Raw genomic sequence first — 18,319 nt, forward strand, 5'->3', positions numbered from 1 at the left:
CTTCACTCTCTATTTTTGTTATGAACTTTGTGATACTAGTTATGCAATGTACACATATATTTCTGTTAAAGTTGTTATTAATTGTTGTAAACTTGTGTTGCACTGTGCTCTATTTATCAGTAAAAACTAGTTTGTTAAATGATTACTATTATTTTCTTTCATTCTGGTTACTATTATTTTAGAGCAATTGCCGTTACTTTTTAAGTTGTCTTGCGCTTGAATTTGAATGATTGAAAGTAACTTGAGCTCAAGAAATTCTAGATAGTACCAACAGTTGTACCACTTTGTTTACTCTACCATTGGTACCAACAGCTCAAGAAATAATCTTGGCATCACCATTGGTACCTACATGACCAAAATAATCTGCCCTACACAAACTAACACATATATCAATCTAAAATATAATTTTTGTACATGCTGCATCCAAGTTATTGCCAAGAAAATACGCACAATTAGCATAATAGAAAAACAAAAACTAAAAACAACAACTAACATCAAATTGGCAGTGCACAAAAACCAGCAGCTTACATGCTATATCAGGTTATCATATTGAAGAAAGAAATTACAAAAGAAAAGTAAGTCTTTTGCTTTAACCTTGAGTTATAAAAGAAACAATAATTCATAATTTACATTCTTTAACAATAGTAAAGGCCCATAACAAAAAAGTAAGTCTTTTGCTTACTGATAACAAAAGAAGTGCATAATTACTCTAACAACACTACTCAAATTCTCCATCATCTACTTCATCATCAACTTCATTGTAGTCCTCACTATCGCAAGCCTTCTGCTTACCCTTTCCAGAACCTTCTTGACTCTGTAAATTATGTGAAGATATCGTTAGTTAGAAGAAATTATTAAGAAGAAGCAAAACTAAATAATACAAGAAAATAATAACCTCTTGACAAGTCCTTGAATTATGACCCGCTTTTTTATTGCATCTGCTACAAGTTCTCATCTTTTTTGTCTTCTTGTAGGAAGCAGGTACAAATCGTGTAGGGTTCTTCTTCCTACCCTTGCATTGCGCTTGCGGTGGATCAAGATACACGGGCACGGTAAAATCCATCAAATCTGTCCCAATTTTCTCCTTATCAGATGCAATATTTGGTACTCCTATCTTGACACCATGAATCCGATCCATCAACTCCTCATCATCTCCTACATTTTATACTATAGCCAATAGCTTCTCCTTGACACCAGGAATCAACTCTTTCAAACATCTAAATGCCTTTGGACTTAGTGCACCTATCTTGCGAATCTCCATCAAATCTGATTTTGTAGCAGAAAACCTTAGCATTTTCAACTCCGACGAGTTTCCCGGATCCATACTTCTCTAATTAGCAGATCTTTTGACATTTTCATTAGCACCCTTAGTCCATCGTTTCATAACATTATGGTTAGAGAGGTGTCCCATACCAATATGAAGCATGACTTTAATATAATGAGCACAAAGAATCACACTAACCTCAAATCCTTTGCAATCACACGAAATTCTATATCCTTCTTTATCTACTTGAAGCATGTACGACTCGGGTACCCAATTTTGAATATTTGGATGAGCTGTGATGTTGACTTGATAAGAAACATCTTTTTCGATTTCAGTTACCAAACCAAGGTTGCTATCTTTCACTATTTTTTCCAAAAGTGAGAAGACTTTTCGAGTGTAAACCTGTCGCGCCTTGACCTCCATTAGATAGTTTGACCACAGATGGGGTGTCTCATTCATGGTTTTCAGATCTTCATCACTCTCCTTGTGCCATATGCCCTCAATCATCTTATCAATTTGCACAACAAAGTGGTAAATAGATGTATGGTTGTTCACCAACAACTTGAAAAGAGCATTCATGATCTCACTCCTTTGTGTAGTGCGCATCTCGGCAAAAAAATGTCTCGAAAGTAAGCCGGCGGCACCCATTGGACCCGATTTTGATATATCACCTTGAGATAGTTATTGTCATGCAATTTGAACTTGTCGACCATAGCTGCCCACCTCCTCTCGAAATATGAAACCGTATAACTACGGTTGATGACATGAGCTAGGTCTTCACAAAACCATGGAATTTCATTGTATAGTTTTGTGAAATGGTCTCTTGCCTTTCTCATAACATGCCACTGACAACATCTATGCCTAGTATTTGGAAATATTATCTCAATCGCCTTCTTCATCGCGGGATCTTGATCTGTAATAATTGTCGTTGGGTGTTTGTCATACATTGCAACCAGCCATGATTTGAATAGCCAACAAAAATTTTCAGTCGTCTTACATTTAAGGAGAGCCATGCCAAATAAGATAGAGTGTCTATGGTGGTTAACTCCAATGAACGGTGCAAATTGCAAGTTGTATGAGTTTGTTTGGTATGTTGTGTCGAATGTCACGACATCGCCGAATTCTTGGTATGCTCGTCTTGCTCGGCCATCAACCCAAAATATATTCTTTACAACACCACTCTCATCAGCATCTATGCTATAAAAAAAATTCAGAATCCTCCTCTTGCTTCTTCTGAAAGAACATCAAAGTCGATTGAACATCTATCCCATTGAGCTTTCTCCTTTCAGCTGCTATCAAATTGCTTACATCTTTCTTCTTGAATCGGACATTTTTCTTACCCCCATTTTGGTCAGCTATAATTTCCAGTATTTGCGTAGATCCTACATTATGAGCTCCCAAGCCACGTATGAATTCCTTATCCCATTCTGTCATGCGTTTGTGGGATCACAGATTTCTCTTGTTCGAGGGGCTCTTGATTAAAGCATGGTTGTGATTTTCATTAAAACGGCTCACCCTCCAAATCCCACCTTCTACACGTCTGATCCTGCATGAGGCCTTACAATCGCTCCTTGTCATCGCCTTCTGCTTCTTAGGTGTACTAGGTTCTGCCGAGCTTCCTATCGGCATTTCCATTTTTTTTTCAACTTTGTAAAGCCTTCTTTATTACATACAAACCTAATGTTAGATACACCATGCTTATTCTTTCCATTACCTCTTATGCGGACACCAAATCCCATATGACATGCATAATTATTGTAGTGTGTGTATGCCTCCTCGCTCGTACAGAATTCCATGCCAATATTCGGTTTAATTGCTCCATCTTGCAATGACTCTTCAACTTCTAATGGGTTCATGCAGTAGGTATAAGGATCGGTGATATTCAACTGTACAATATAAGAAACATCGATCACAATATATTTTTTCTACGATGAAAGTGGAAATGGTAACACAACAACAGAAGAATAAAATATTACCTGCGATTGCAATCTGTCACTAATCTCATCACCATCAACAGGAATCTCATCTTCATCGACACAAGATGACATTTTTATAGATTTCAATCCCTATCAAAAGAAAGAAGACGTTGTTACATTTGTAAAATTTTGGTATAATAATTGCTCTCATGATACAAGTCAAATCTATTAATTTGATAATTGAAGAATAAATTTGACCAATTGGAGGCTTAATACTTTATAAGTCTATATCAAGTTGCAATAGACCTAGATTCATATAAAAAATAACCAAGATTCCTATATCAAGTTGCAACAGAGACCTAGAATAAGCTTAACCAACTGAAATGTTTATTATTATACAAATCAAATGATGATTGTTGTCATCCTGATTAAAAAAAATTAATAGAAGAAACATTTAAATGAACTGATCACACATTGTTATGAAACTAAATGGTATATTAGCACTCATATTTGCAATGGAATGGTTTCATGATTTTCAAATTTTCTAGAATTATCAAGTGTAGAGAGAGAACAAACCAGGCATTTATTAGTAAGATTTTCTTGCAAAATTCAACAACAAAAATAGCATTTGAGTATGGCCAAGATCAATTCTTCCAAAATTTGTGAGAAGGGCGGGCAAGCTTACCAAGTGGATCGAGCAAGAGAGCGACTAAGAGGGGCAAGGCTTAGGCGACAAGTGAGAAGGGTGCGACCGAGAGGGGTTTTGGCGTGGCAGAGGCGACGAAGAGCGGAGGTTGAGGCGCGATTTAGGTTTTCTTCAAGGTGCAGCTGAGGCGCGACAAGTGAGAGAGGAGTCGACGGAGAGCACGTCACTGGAGAGAGGAGACCTCTTTCTTTTTTTTGTTTCTTTTTCAATTTCTCTAGGGGATGGGAGAGGTTAGATGAAATGGATACCTCCATTAACTGGAGCCAAATTGCAACCTATTTTCCCGCTAATAAAAGATGAGATCCGCACGAATTTTATAGCTTATTCAACGGACAGAAAACGTGAAGTAAAATTTCATTTTACGTCACGGCTCTGTTCACACAGAATATATGCTACAAAGTTTCGGTATAGCAAGCTATACCTTTTAAACCTTTGTTATACTCTGTCAAATCAGATAGCAAGTGTACTATCCTATCGATGAGTATGCTCAGGTATCGATCCACAGGGACGGAAGAAAACAACCAGACTTATCCTAAAATGACTCAAGATTCTAGAAGTGAGAGAAATTGGTTTGGTTTAGTTCTAACAATTCTACTGATTTATGACAAGTTTAAAAGACAATAAAAGAGAATTAAAGTTGTTTTCAATTGATAAAAAGATGTTTCCAGGGTTCAGATTTCATTTCTGTTCAGCCCCGAGGCATACGGCCCGTACCGATTCCCGTACGGTCCATATGGGACCCCAAGTTGATGTTGCAGCTACTGTTTTCTGTGTTGATACTAATGTTTAGGGTGTCTATCGACCAGATCCAGATACCTAACCTCAACTTTCGCATTTTGGCCTAGTACCCGATTATCGGACTCAAATACTTCCCTCTTAGATGTGTTAAACCTCAACTTTCGCATTTTGGTCTAATTTATCTGAGTTACTTGTCGATTTACTAAAAGTATCAAAGGAATTTTGCCTCAAGGAAAGTTTCACCTTTCGGGTACTCCTTGGTTTCACCCTACTTCATATACTTTATTCGATTGGATTAAATGTCATAGACTTGACTCCTAACACTTAGATGTGCGCATTCATCTAACATGATAACTAATCAATTCAAGCAAGCACAAATAAAGCAATCAAAACACTACACAACAAGATAAAAACAAAGCATTCAACACAAAATCCAAGTAGCATACAAACAAAGCCAAACTAGAAACTACATCTTAACCCTAGAAACAAAGTAAATTAGCTACTCATGTTCACAAGATAACACAAATAACAAGGGATGAAAGAGTTCATGACAAAACAGTGGAAAATCCAAAGATTCGTTGCAAACTCGAGTTCTTTTCTTCTCTTCCTCCTTACTGATGGTAGCCTGATCTTCCTCCTTTATTTCCTGTTGTGGAATATCTCATTTAATGCCTCAAATCACGCCCCTTGGGACTTCCTTTTCGGCCTCCTTAAATTATGCTCATTTCAGATTCCAGCTGGATTTTTCGAATTAGCGTCGTACGGTCCGTACGGGATCCGGTACGGACCGTATGCCTGTGCTTTGACTCGGAGACTTTGTGCCTCTAGGTGGAACCTTCTGTGTGGTTGGGCAGATCTTGTACGGTCCGTACAAAATGTCATACTGACATTATGAAAAGTAGTCAGATCTAGTTTTTCGCTCTTTTTCCTATAAAATACCAAACAAAGCATAGCAGTACCACATTTCATCGAAATACAAGTAAAAATTCCACATTTATAGGCTTTAAAGTACATGTTTCAGTGTAAATCAGGGCCGTAATTTAGATATAATATGGAGATATCAGGCTCAGCTGAGCCCATCTCATATATGAGATACGTGTTATGATTGATGGCGATGATAAAGATGATGTGTTGATGTTGTCCCTTTGTTTTCTCTCTCTCTCTCTTCTTCTTTTTCCTTCCTCATCTTCTTCTTCCTCTCCTTATCTTGTTGTGTTTTAAAACTGAATAATTAGGCACAAATTTAATCTGAGCACCAAAGCTCCTCTGAATCCCCCTGGCTCGCTATGATCCAACAACAGCACTATTTGTGCTAATGACAAGAACCATGCTGGCTCGCTACCTATCAATCTGAGCACGAGTACAAAAAACCATGTATGCTCGCTATCTATCAATCTGAGCATGACAACCTGAAGGCTCATCTTTTTATAATCAAAGCACGGTTTTGTTTTTCTATTTTTTCTTGTCTAACTTTATAAAAGGGAGTTTTGTTTGTAATATTTTAAGTACTAGTATGGTTGCTTTATGTATACTTACGTACTGGTACGAACGAATTGATATAATCAGTTTGTGTTCAGATTAATGAAATACCTACGGATTATTAATAAAAAAAAAAAACTAGATTATAATCTTATTAGGCTGAACTATAGAAAATATAATTTATTTAATTCAGTTGAAACTGATTTAAAACTCGGTTTGCTATTATTTTTTTCGATTATTAATAAAATATAGACTGTCAAAGTCCCTGATAAAGCTTACACGAAATTTTGACGTGGCAACAGGCAACGGTCGTGAGTCGTGACCTCAACGAAAACCTACAATGGTTGCCAGGTTGTAGTTTGCGACCGCAACTCAGCGGGTCAACTTGACGTCGATATCTGAAATGACATTTATACCCTTTGATAATTGACGGTGAGTTCCCGATAATCTGGCGTGGATATGGTCGTAATAAAGTCAAACTTGAATGGCTCTATTCGCACCGATTCCACGTCCATCCCCGTATCCATTTGGCCTACAAATTAATTAACTCAAATAAAAAATTAATTAATTAACACTGGACCAAGACCATGACCGCTATGTGCACACCAAAGTTGTACCCTGAATAATACCCAATTATGTAATTTCGATCATTAAAGCGTTGGTTCAATCGAAGCATCGTGTTGTTTTCTTATGCATCTGAATTCTGATACCTAACTAAGTATGTAGTCTGGGACTAAATGGGGATGCTGCGGCTAAAATGATTGACACGCAAGTAGTGATGCAATGCTTGTCATTGCCGCGTGTTCAAAATCTGCGATTTAATCAAATGAAGGGTTGGGACCCACTAATGGTACGACACGTGGTAATTCGCAAGGTCCCGTCACCCATTTTACTGGGCTGGGGGGCGGAGAATTTAATGCTCTTGTTCTGCAAAAGGGAATTCGTATCCTCTGCATTAACTCAAAAAGTCCATCTTTTGAGTTAATGAATATTAATCATTCAATTTGTTTTAAAATTTATATAAATTAAATTCGTGCTAATATAAAATATCTTTATATCATAATCAGGATACGAATTGGCTCCGTTTAAAACCAGACTATTGAATTTAAAAAAAAATAAAACCAGACTATTGAGATTCATTAATTCAAAATATTCCTTTTTAAGTTAATGCAGAGATATGCATTCGCAAAAGGGGGGGAAAAAACAGTGGATTAATTGTATAAAAAAGTTAGCCCTTTGCGCTAAGGATGTAACATCTGGACCGCTCATCACGAGATGAAAAGGGTAAAGGCGGCATCACAACCGTCAGCACGTGGAGAGCACGAAAGAAGGTGGGGGCGCGCGACTCCAGCTGGCTTTTGGGATGCTGTACTCTGCTGGCCGACCTTATCCTGTTCGACCCGCTTCCTCCATTTGGTTTAAAACTGGGGAGGCCGCGTGTTGTTAGGAATCTTTTATGCATTCTATATTGTTATAATTAAGTCTAATGCGCCTCCATTTTCTTTGTAATTGGAGGTGAGATAACCCTATCCGGTTCGCATAGCCCCGCTTTGGTTCCAAGTTCCAACTACTTGCTTTAGCCAATTTTAGCGGCCTTGTACCAAGCGAATATCCTATTCTCGCCTCTCCTTCTCCCTCGTTTCATTTCCCATAGTATGATCCTGGCTTTTGTTTATTTTTCTACACAGAAGCCTATGAAAATTCAATTTTCGGAATAAAGTAGCAAATCCATATCAAATCGCTCGGTCTTTATTCCCATTTTCCATTCAACTCTTTCTTCTCCACCTTTACACAGCTCCCCACCAGCAGATATTTCGCTTATATTAAATTCAAGCTCTCGGACTTGGTCGGTGTTCCTCCGATCGAAGAATAAATTCAACAAATTCACGATTGTCCCGTTTATTATCCCGGAACAAAGGAGGAATATCTAATCCGATCAAGGTATCAATTGTCATAAACCTAGGGTTCCTTGCCTGGTAGCTTATTCCTAGTTAGATCCAGAGTTAAACAAAAAATCGACAAGATGATGTCAAGATCTTATACAAACCTTCTAGATCTGGCAGCCGGAAACTTTGCAGCGCTAGGTGGCAGTGGGACCAATCGATCAGGAATGAGGAGGATGCAGCGGGTCATGACAGTACCAGGAACTCTCTCTGAGCTAGACGACGAAGAACCCGCCAATAGCGTCACATCTGACGTCCCCTCCTCCCTTGCTACTGATCGGATACTTATAGTTGCTAACCAACTCCCGGTGCGGGCTAGGCGGCGGCCAGATGGCCGTGGGTGGTCCTTTGCCTGGGACGAAGATTCTCTCCTGCTACAGCTCAAAGACGGTTTGCCTGATGACATGGAGGTACTGTACATCGGGTCCCTGAAGGTCGACGTAGACCCCACCGAGCAGGATGACGTGGCACAAGCTTTGCTGGAGAGATTTAAGTGTGTGCCAGCCTTTCTGCCGCCGGATCTGCATGAGAGGTACTACCAGGGGTTTTGCAAACAACACCTCTGGCCACTGTTTCACTACATGTTGCCGTTCTCGGCACATCATGGAGGGAGGTTTGATCGGGGCCTGTGGGAGAGTTATGTGCTTGCTAATAAACTGTTTTTCCAGAAGGTTGTGGAGGTGATAAATCCAGAAGATGATTATGTTTGGATCCATGATTACCACCTCATGGCGCTCCCCACATTTCTCAGGCGCAGGTTTGATTTTTTTTTAACTAAATTCAGAATTTCAGCTAAATATGAGATTTTGTAGGGCTATCCCAATGTTGAACTAGTAATTGGTCATCATGCTGTTTTATTGGAGTGAGGCTTGATGGGAGTTTTAGGTATAATATAAACATAAGCCACATTTACTTCTTGGTTAGATTCTTGAGCAGTCAGACTGCTTTTGCAAATTCGAATTGCATCTCCTGCTTTGGGGCCTGAAGAGCAAGAATCGAAACCTTTAGGAACTAGAAATCTTATGTGTATTTTCTGCTGATTAATTATATTAATAATGTGTTTAATCAAACATCAAAATTTGGAAGGAAATTAACAAGTAGATTTGAAATTTTATGCGCCTATCCATTGTCAGCTTCACTGGAAATAATTCACTGGTCATAATGCAATATCTTCTTGTAGCTGATAATTAAAATCTTCAACTAATTGACCTTTCCCAAAAAATGTCTTACAGATTTAACCGGCTCCGGATTGGGTTCTTCCTTCACAGCCCGTTTCCCTCCTCAGAAATATACAGGACCTTACCTGTCAGAGAGGAGATACTTAAGGCTCTTCTAAACTGTGACCTGATCGGCTTCCACACCTTTGACTATGCACGCCACTTCCTTTCCTGCTGCAGCCGCATGCTTGGCATAGAGTACCAATCCAAGCGAGGCTACATTGGTCTAGATTACTTCGGTCGAACTGTTGGCATAAAAATCATGCCAGTTGGGATCCACATGGGACAGGTGCAATCAGTGCTTCATCTGCCAGACAGGGAGTGGCGGGTCGCTGAGCTGAGGCAGCAATTTGAAGGCCAAACTGTCCTTTTGGGCGTGGATGACATGGATATATTTAAGGGTATTAATTTGAAGTTGTTAGCTTTTGAGCAGATGCTAAGAATGCACCCCAAGTGGCTGGGTCGGGCTGTCCTTGTGCAGATTGCAAATCCGGCCCGTGGCAGAGGGAGGGATTTAGATGAGGTACAAGCTGAAATAAAAGAGAGTTGTAAGAGAATAAATGATGAATTTGGCCAAGACGGGTACAAGCCTGTTGTTTTCATAGATAGAGATGTCTCCAGCGTGGAGAGAATTGCTTTCTACACTGTGGCTGAGTGTGTGGTTGTCACAGCTGTACGAGATGGCATGAACCTGACACCATACGAGTACATTGTATGCCGGCAAGGGATACCAAGTCTTGGATCAGGGTCTGAGTCAGAGGTCGATGGCCCAAGACGTAGCATGTTAGTAGTATCAGAGTTTATTGGGTGCTCACCTTCACTTAGTGGTGCAATACGGGTCAACCCGTGGAATATTGAATCCACTGCTGAGGCTATGAACGAGGCAGTATCCCTCTCTGATGCCGAGAAACAGCTTCGGCATGAGAAGCACTACCGATATGTCAGTACACATGATGTGGCGTACTGGGCTCGCAGCTACCTCCAAGACCTGGAGAGGAGTTGCAAGGACCACTTCAGAAGAACGTGCTGGGGTATTGGTTTGGGTTTTGGTTTTCGGGTTGTAGCGCTCGACCCGAACTTCAGAAAGCTCAATGTGGACTCTATTGTGGCGGCATATGAGGCGTCCAAAAATCGGGCTATTTTGCTTGACTATGATGGCACATTGGTGCCTCAGGTGGCAATCAATAAAACACCCAGTGCAACAGTTGTCAGAATAGTTAATGAGCTGTGCGTGGATAAGAAAAATGTGGTATTTGTTGTGAGTGGCAGAGGTAGAAACAGCCTTGAAAAGTGGTTTAACCCGTGCCCCAGACTTGGTATTGCTGCCGAGCATGGTTACTTCATGAGGTATGTAATTAATTGCACTGTTCAATTAGCTGTTGCATGAACAACTGTATAAAGACTAAACACTTGCATCATTGCAAAATGATGGATTAGTTGCATATCCTGCAGAATATTTGAAGTTTGACAAAAATATGGAAATTATCTTCTTGAATTGTAGATTCCCTATTTCCCTTAAAAATTCCCGGAGTGTTGTCCTTATCTTTTGCTCTATAGCTAATGACTGGAGGGAGGATGTGTTAGATACCATTTAGTAGGGACGGGGGCAGGAGGTTTTGAGTATACAATTGTGTTGTTTGTGAGATTTCATAGGACACATAACTATAATGATCTGTGATCAAAATTGGCTAATTTATGCAATGGTATGATATAATGAAGGTGGAATAGAGACGTCTCATGGGAAATGAGTATGCAAAACTGTGACTTTGGATGGATGCAGATGGCGGAGCCTGTGATGCAACTATACACTGAGTCAACTGATGGATCTGCTATGGAGACAAAAGAGAGCGCCTTGGTGTGGCACCATCAAGATGCTGATCCCGGCTTTGGCTCTTCTCAAGCCAAAGAAATGCTCGATCATCTTGAAAGTGTTCTTGCCAATGAGCCTGTTTCAGTTAAGAGTGGCCAATTCATTGTTGAAGTTAAACCTCAGGTTTGCCTCTCTCTTATTTCTTTTAAAATGGGAGATTGATAATCCTACCTTGAGAAACGAGACACGTCTTTCTGGTGATTTATAAGTTAGAAACTATCCCTGACGATCCTTCATATGATATTTTCTGAAGCGCCTGAACTACACCTTTGTCTTCTAAAAGCAAGTCTATAAATGCTGGCCTCTGTTTTTAGGGGCATGTTTATTGTGTCATGACCCATAATGTTTGATATATGTATAAACTTGGAATTTGTTTAACAGGGAGTGAGCAAGGGATTGGTAGCAGAGAGAATCTTGACAACAATGAAGGAACAAGGGAGACAAGCGGACTTTGTCTTATGCATAGGCGATGACAGATCTGATGAAGATATGTTTGAAAACCTAGCTGATTTAGTCAAGAGAGGTCTTGTCTCTCCAAATACATCACTATTCGGTTGTACTGTCGGCCAGAAACCAAGCAAAGCTAAGTATTATTTGGACGACACTAATGATGTGTTAAGCATGCTTAATGCTCTTGCTGATGCATCAGAGCAGTTTGACTCTGATGATGATTTGGGGTTATCTCTTGATAAAGCTTCCATATCATGAGAGGATTTGTATGCTAAACAAAATATAGTTCTTGTCTATAACTGACCTCTTCGAATTTCTTCTTTTTTCTGTTGTTGTTCTTTTTTAATTTATTTTTTCTCTGTCTTGTTTTTGTTTTCCTCTATTATGTTTGGTTTTGGCAATTTGGTTGGTTGGTGGCTTCGAGTCAAGGTTGGAGAAAGAGGAGAGAATGTATACAGATTGCTGTGAAGGGGATTCCCTCCAAGGAGGAGGTGATCTAACAAATGTGAAATTGACAAGTTAAAAGAAATGAGTATTTATTTTTGGAAACAGATCCTGGCAACTGGCAACCAATGAGATTTTGAGGGTTCGTTTTTTTACCTTTCCAGTTATAGTTTTGTTTGTGGATTAGATGCTATTCTTTGTGATGTACTTGCCCGTTCAAATTTAGTTGGAATATTCACGAGATTAGTCAAAAGTTTTTGGTGGGACGAAGGGAATCATTTCATTTTTATTTGGGTGGATGAATTTGAAGACTGAAGGGTGTACAAGTCTGTACGTGGTTGTAGCATATCTCAGTTAAAATTTACGAGGAAAGACAAATAAAGGATCTTAGAAAAAAAATCTGGTATCAGACCAATATTTAGTGTACTATTTTTTTTTTTTTTTCAAACGTTCTTTATAGGTCCTGCTTAGATCTGGTATTAGACCAATACTATTTCGTATGTAACCTAAAACCAAATCATCTGGTTATAGCTGATAAATAATGGTAGTGGAGTACTTGAAAATACTCTCTGAATGAAACTTCAATTTATCGTGGATCACGTGGCGATTTTGATTATTACAAAGCTGAGCAGATATTTCTAATAAGATAACAATAATACAGTGGGTGAAAGTTTGTTTGTACAGCTTTATATACCATATTTGAACATGCCAATAAACTTGTCTATGTAGAAATATATGTACATCAATAACAACCCAATCTCGTTCTCATTGGAAGATATAAACCTCGTCAAATCCCCTCCTGAAACAACAGACTAGTTATAGTCTTTTCGCGCTTAAACAGAAATGTACCTCTTGTATTAAAGTTAAAAATATCACATGAAAAAAATTCCCTCGTGCGTATCTTGCATGAACTTACAACAGAGGACGTCAATTAAGTACATTGCTTTATAGAGCTTTTAAATTTTGGAAGTTTGTTCATAGTATTTTTCTTTCCATAATGTTCTGAAATTTTAATTTCTGAAAGTGTCTTAAATTTTATAAAATAAGATAAACAACAACATAATAAGAAAATGAGGTCCTCTTACCCAATAGCGCCAGAAAATATGGGAGCATAATTATAGATGAGATTATCCAGCACCTTCTTCGCTGAAGGTCTGGTTGATGACTTCCGTGCTTCACTGCATAAAAAAGGTTGGAGTCATCATTTCTAGGATATTTGATGTCCACGATAAATGCCAAATAAATTTTCATAACCAATACGATATCATTTGATATTCAAATGGCTTTTAGAAACATTTTTTTAAAGAAAATAATATATAGAATGATATGAAGTGCAGAAGTAGACTTTCCAAAACAAACCTAATAAAATAGTTGCCAACAGATTGAGATACCAAAACTGCATCCTCAGTATGTGGAATCGCTGAAACTCCCCATTCAAAAACATTTTTCTGAAACAATCACATAGTATGAATAAATATATCACATAGCCCCATAAAAGTAATTCAAGTACTTGTATTCAATAGTTATTTGTCAGTATACCTCTGGATGCCATTGAAGGGCAGTCACAGGATAATTGTAAGCTTGCACAGTTGATACATATATCTGATGCAAATAGTTATAAATATAATCATGCCTTGAGGAAAGGAATTGAGAAATAAGAAAACATATTGTATTGGTTTTGCTACCTTGCCATTTTTGTCAGGTGTGGTTGTCAAAATCCTGAAGAACTTCGACAACGCATCATTTGTTTGCAGTCTTTGAGGAGAAATACCAAACTTCAAAGAAAGTATGAGACAAATATGGTTATGTTGTGTTTTGCAGAATATTAAAGAAATAGAGACACTTTAAGATGACATCCGTTGACATTAAATTACCATATGATTTTGCATTGCTAGGCATTCAGTACTTAGCTTTTCAATTAATTGAGGGGAAAATCTGTAAAAATAGATGGAAAATATATTGAATGTTACACTCAAGTCAAGCACCTAAAAAAAAACAACCTTGCTAGTATTAAGCTAGCATGACACATACTAGTACTTTCTAGTTGAAGCATGTAGCGGTAAGCCAGTAAGTGGTAGTATGGTGAACCGTGCTTCTCAAGTAACTTCAATTGATCTTCATATAGTATTTTAATATTATATCTTATTTACCTTTGAAAAATAGAAATATCTGTGGCAGCATTATCTACAAATTGAAGAATAGACGCTTGATTCTGTGCACTAAATCTCTCGAGTATGTTGTTATCCTACACAATCCATATAAAATTTTATACAAATTTAAATGTGAAATTATGATAAACAATTTGAACGTATGTTTCAGTCATACTTTTCTTAATTTCATATACAATTTTTTTGACAATTTCATAAATTTGGGTTACCTTACTGACGGCCTTAGTTACAAGCTCAAAACCTAAGCAAATCGCTAACAAGGGAAAGTGTTCCCCTGCATCGTTTCTGTCCAAAATAATCTGACAGAAGTTAATTGCGAGTTTGTTAGATGTCTGATTAATCAAATAAAAATATGTTAGTTTAAAAGAAACTAGGAATAAAACATCAAGCAAAGTACCTGAAAAACTTTCTTGATTCTTTCAAAATATGGGCCTGTCTTGGCTGAGCCGCCAGTAAACAGAACTCCATTAACCAATTTCAGTTTCTACAAACAAATATTACAAACAACAGATTAATATTAACGCATGGTATAATCAGATCATGTTATATTTAACATTCCTGTTAACTTTCTAATGGATCCTCCTAATCATTATACTTCTCTAAACAAAGAGATAATTTTGTGCTTATAACATTAATGGTACAAACATGCAGAAGCATTAAATTTATGGTATGGGATCCCATTAACAATGAAATAACAATCTTGACAGTATTTTTAAAATCTTGTCAAAGAAAACTTCCAACATAAAATTAAGTGCATAGACATGACCCTGGACAATTTATAATCTACCTATCATTTATTTTCTTTGATATGAAGGAATAATATGAGAAATTTACCCAGTTGAAAGTTGAAATTGCTCGAGTGACAGTATGAACCAAACCCGTCATCCTTTACAAGGAAGTCAATAACCATAAAAGTCATGCCTATAATGTTGGTTTTCAAATTAAACCTTCATTCATTCCAATTATTATGATCGTCAAGTTCAATAACTATATATTAATAGGTTCCAGCCCTAAATTACTTGCTGCATTATTAGATGAGTAAAGCTAGCATGTGACATGCTCACCAAGAAAGTTTGGTGAGCATAACTCCAAAAGTATATCGGATCGACGTCAAATGCCAAATCCAGACCGTTGAAATTCATGAGTGATGCATATACATGCAAAATTTTGAAAGTTTCGAGTTTATTTGTTACACGGTCAAGTGGTCAAAGAAATAATAAAAATTGAATATATAAAATAACTTATAATAAAATGTTCATTTCTTTGACCACTTGACCGTGTAGCAAATAAACTCGAAACTTTCAAAATTTTGCATATATATGCATCACTCATGAAGTACATGGATTTCAACGGTCTGGATTTGGCATTTGACGTCGATCCGATATACTTTTGGAGTTATGCTCACCAAACTTTCTTGGTGAGCATGTCACACGCTAGCTTTACTCTTATTAGATATACATTTTTTTTTTTAAAAAAAAAGGCAGAAGGGCCCATTTCATTTCTGAAATATAATAAATACAAGGACCAGTTCTTAGCTATCCATTATTAGATATACTTGCAACCAAACAAGTACAGCATCCGTTTGCTTATATTATACATTCAGTATATTAATTAGGAAGTTCCGTACATTCAAATTTTAGAAAAAATTTCACAAAAATAACTGTAAAATACAATAGAGCACACATCCACAAGTTGTGAACAGAGTTCTGATCCATTAAGTAATAATAAGAGAAAGAAATAGAGTCACCTCTAACAAGGTTTCCTCAGGTTCGTTGTACACGATCGGCACAACCCGAGCGCCAGCGGCTTCCACAAACTTTACATAAGACGCTGCGATGTAGGAAACGTTGGTGGCGTTGCTCAGGCGGCCGCTGGCTCCGTCGCCGGGGTGGCTGACGATGCCGATGACGGGGTAGTTGTACGACACTGGATCCACCGACGAACAGCTTTGTTCTTGATATAATCGATCGGTTGGGAGGAGGATCGACTGAGAGGTTGCAACAGAGAAGAGAAAGATGGAGCCTTTGAGTAGCTGAAAGACTAATGAGATCGGTGACATTTTCTGGCGATTTGGAATTGCAACTCAGCAGTGTGACTTTTTCTTCTTTTCCCTCGGGAAGATAAATCAAAAGTTCGAATCACGGATCCTCTCCAATCTTTGGATCCAGTTGGAAAGTCTGTTCAGAGTTTTGAACTGCTTGATTAAGATTGGAAGGTACATGTTTCCTCTGACATTCCCTCTTAAAATCAAGCAGCTACTTGAAACGCTATATGGACTGTCCGATCTAAGAGATAACGATATAGATACTTCTTCGAAATCCCGTACAGGGAGATTGATCTGGTCCACAGATGAGTGCGTATCCTCTGAGATATCTCAACTTTTGCGTGACCGACGTGTCCGGTGCCTATTCGGGAGTGATGTAGGGGGTCAGTATTTATATGCTTTGAGATTCGTGCAGAACGTATTTAAACGGTTGGGATTTTCCATAAAGTCACGCAAAGTTTGAGATATCTCAGAGGATACGAATTCGTCCAGAGATCTCGGGTAGGTGTATTATGTATATAAATAATTAGTAGTCCCTATTTTCCTATGACAACACGAGTTACACGATCCCACCTAAACTTTAGGATTTGGGATTTTCTCTGTTCGCTTGGAATTTTCGCGCATGCCCTTCAAAAAATTCAAAAAGGCTAACCAGCAGCTAGGATATTGTAGTATTACCTATACACCTGATTTAGATACTGATATTAGACTTTGGACTGACACTTGGGACAATCAGTGCCCTCTAGCAACACAATTCCCTCAGTTATTTGAAATATATACTACCTCCATGCGTTTGGATGAAACAAAGAATAACTCGGAATAGCAGCTAACCCGATATTTTTAAAGAATAGCGGAATAGCAGCTAACCCGAGCTATTCCTTTGTTGAGAATAGTATTTTTTTTTTCACCCAAACGTGTTGTGTTGAGAATAGCTCGCCAGGAATATAAGCTATTCCTGTGACACCCAAACGCACCCAAATTAGCGAAACAATCACTTCCCAAGGACACAATGTCAGGTTTAGACGGTCCCATGGCATTTGGTTACAAGAATGACACTTTATATTACATAAAATTAGTGGTATCTCGTTTACACATGCTGCAGACAAAATTTCTTGGTGATAAGAAGCCTCTGGTGCATTTACTGTTAGATCCCTCTATAAATTTCTTACTTCTTGAGGGGTGATTAGGAATAAAAGTATGGTACTATGGAAACTATCCATTCCTTACAAAATAAGGACTTTTATGTGGCTTCTTACTCAAAATAAACTCCTTACTAAAAAAATCTGACAAGATGAGGATGGCCTGGCTGTACCAAATGCCACTTCTGTACCCAAGAGGAAACTCATAACCATCTATTTCTGAAATGTAGATTTACTCAACAAATTTGGAACTGGATGGGCATTTGTCAACAATTTTACCTGAATTGGCATTCCATCAAGGATATTATTGCATTTTCATTTACATTACCAAATGGCCAACAACAATTCTTCCTTACTGTATTCAGTGCTCTATGCTGGACTTTATGAAAAATTAGGAATGAAATCTGTTTTCAACAATTAGCACCAAAATCTTTTAAGACTATTATTTTACTCATTATCTCACTGGTTTCTTATTGGCTAGGTAGCACTTTGAAGAAGTTCAAATCCTCTACAGGTATATGGCTGCCAGGTGAGTTGGATGAAATTCCCTTACAGACTCTGGCACCTGAAGAGGACACACAGCTGGTCATATTCACTGGGCAAGGCTCAGCCATGGATCCACAGGAAGAAGATGGCTATTAATCCTTGATTTACCATGAGTTAGCTAGAGATTAAATAAAGTGGTCTTAATAATAGATATACATTTTGGCTCTGTCAGCCTTTTGAGTATACTTGCTTTGGACTTTGGTAGCATGTTGCTGTAGACGGTTCGGTTAATTTGGTTTTGGACTAATTGTGACTCTTGTTTGTACTTGTTTCATGTTAATGGAATGGGCTTTTAGCCTTTTTCAAAAAAAAAAAGAAAAAAGAAAAAAGAAAAAGGCTAACCAGGGGTCCAGGGGACTAGACTACGACTGTACAAAATTGTTCAAACTCGTAAC

At 38.1% G+C, this 18,319-nt stretch overlaps 2 protein-coding genes and 1 long non-coding RNA gene across 5 annotated transcripts; 1 reads left to right on the plus strand and 2 right to left on the minus strand.

Moving 5' to 3' along the window:
• Positions 1-445: 445 nt before the first annotated feature.
• Positions 446-3,904, minus strand: LOC144563098 (uncharacterized). Of its 3 annotated transcripts, XR_013514263.1 has the most exons (5): positions 3,866-3,904; positions 3,241-3,330; positions 2,029-3,107; positions 896-1,266; positions 446-814 (listed from the first exon to the last, which is right to left on the minus strand). It is a non-coding gene; the product is annotated as an uncharacterized LOC144563098 (long non-coding RNA). The 3 variants fall into 3 exon arrangements; XR_013514261.1 differs by having other exon boundaries at positions 896-3,107; XR_013514262.1 differs by having other exon boundaries at positions 896-3,150.
• Positions 3,905-7,354: 3,450 nt separating this feature from the next.
• Positions 7,355-12,132, plus strand: LOC144562683 (putative alpha,alpha-trehalose-phosphate synthase [UDP-forming] 7). The gene is made up of 4 exons (XM_078311911.1): positions 7,355-8,803; positions 9,279-10,610; positions 10,983-11,256; positions 11,515-12,132. Exons 1-4 carry the CDS (start codon positions 8,127-8,129, stop codon positions 11,839-11,841), a joined length of 2,610 nt encoding a protein of 869 aa, XP_078168037.1. The 5' UTR covers positions 7,355-8,126; the 3' UTR covers positions 11,842-12,132.
• A 458-nt stretch (positions 12,133-12,590) lies between these two features.
• Positions 12,591-16,325, minus strand: LOC144562685 (gamma-glutamyl hydrolase 1-like). The gene is made up of 10 exons (XM_078311913.1): positions 15,943-16,325; positions 14,593-14,679; positions 14,405-14,494; positions 14,178-14,272; positions 13,902-13,962; positions 13,713-13,802; positions 13,567-13,629; positions 13,387-13,475; positions 13,113-13,205; positions 12,591-12,826 (listed from the first exon to the last, which is right to left on the minus strand). The coding sequence occupies exons 1-10, from the start codon at positions 16,252-16,254 to the stop codon at positions 12,793-12,795; spliced, it is 1,014 nt and encodes a 337-aa protein (XP_078168039.1). The 5' UTR covers positions 16,255-16,325; the 3' UTR covers positions 12,591-12,792.
• Between the last annotated feature and the right edge of the window lie 1,994 nt (positions 16,326-18,319).

The sequence above is a fragment of the Carex rostrata genome, chromosome 12 (genome assembly GCF_964058835.1).
Source record: "Carex rostrata chromosome 12, lpCarRost1.2, whole genome shotgun sequence".
In the NCBI taxonomy this organism is placed as follows: domain Eukaryota; kingdom Viridiplantae; phylum Streptophyta; class Magnoliopsida; order Poales; family Cyperaceae; genus Carex; species Carex rostrata.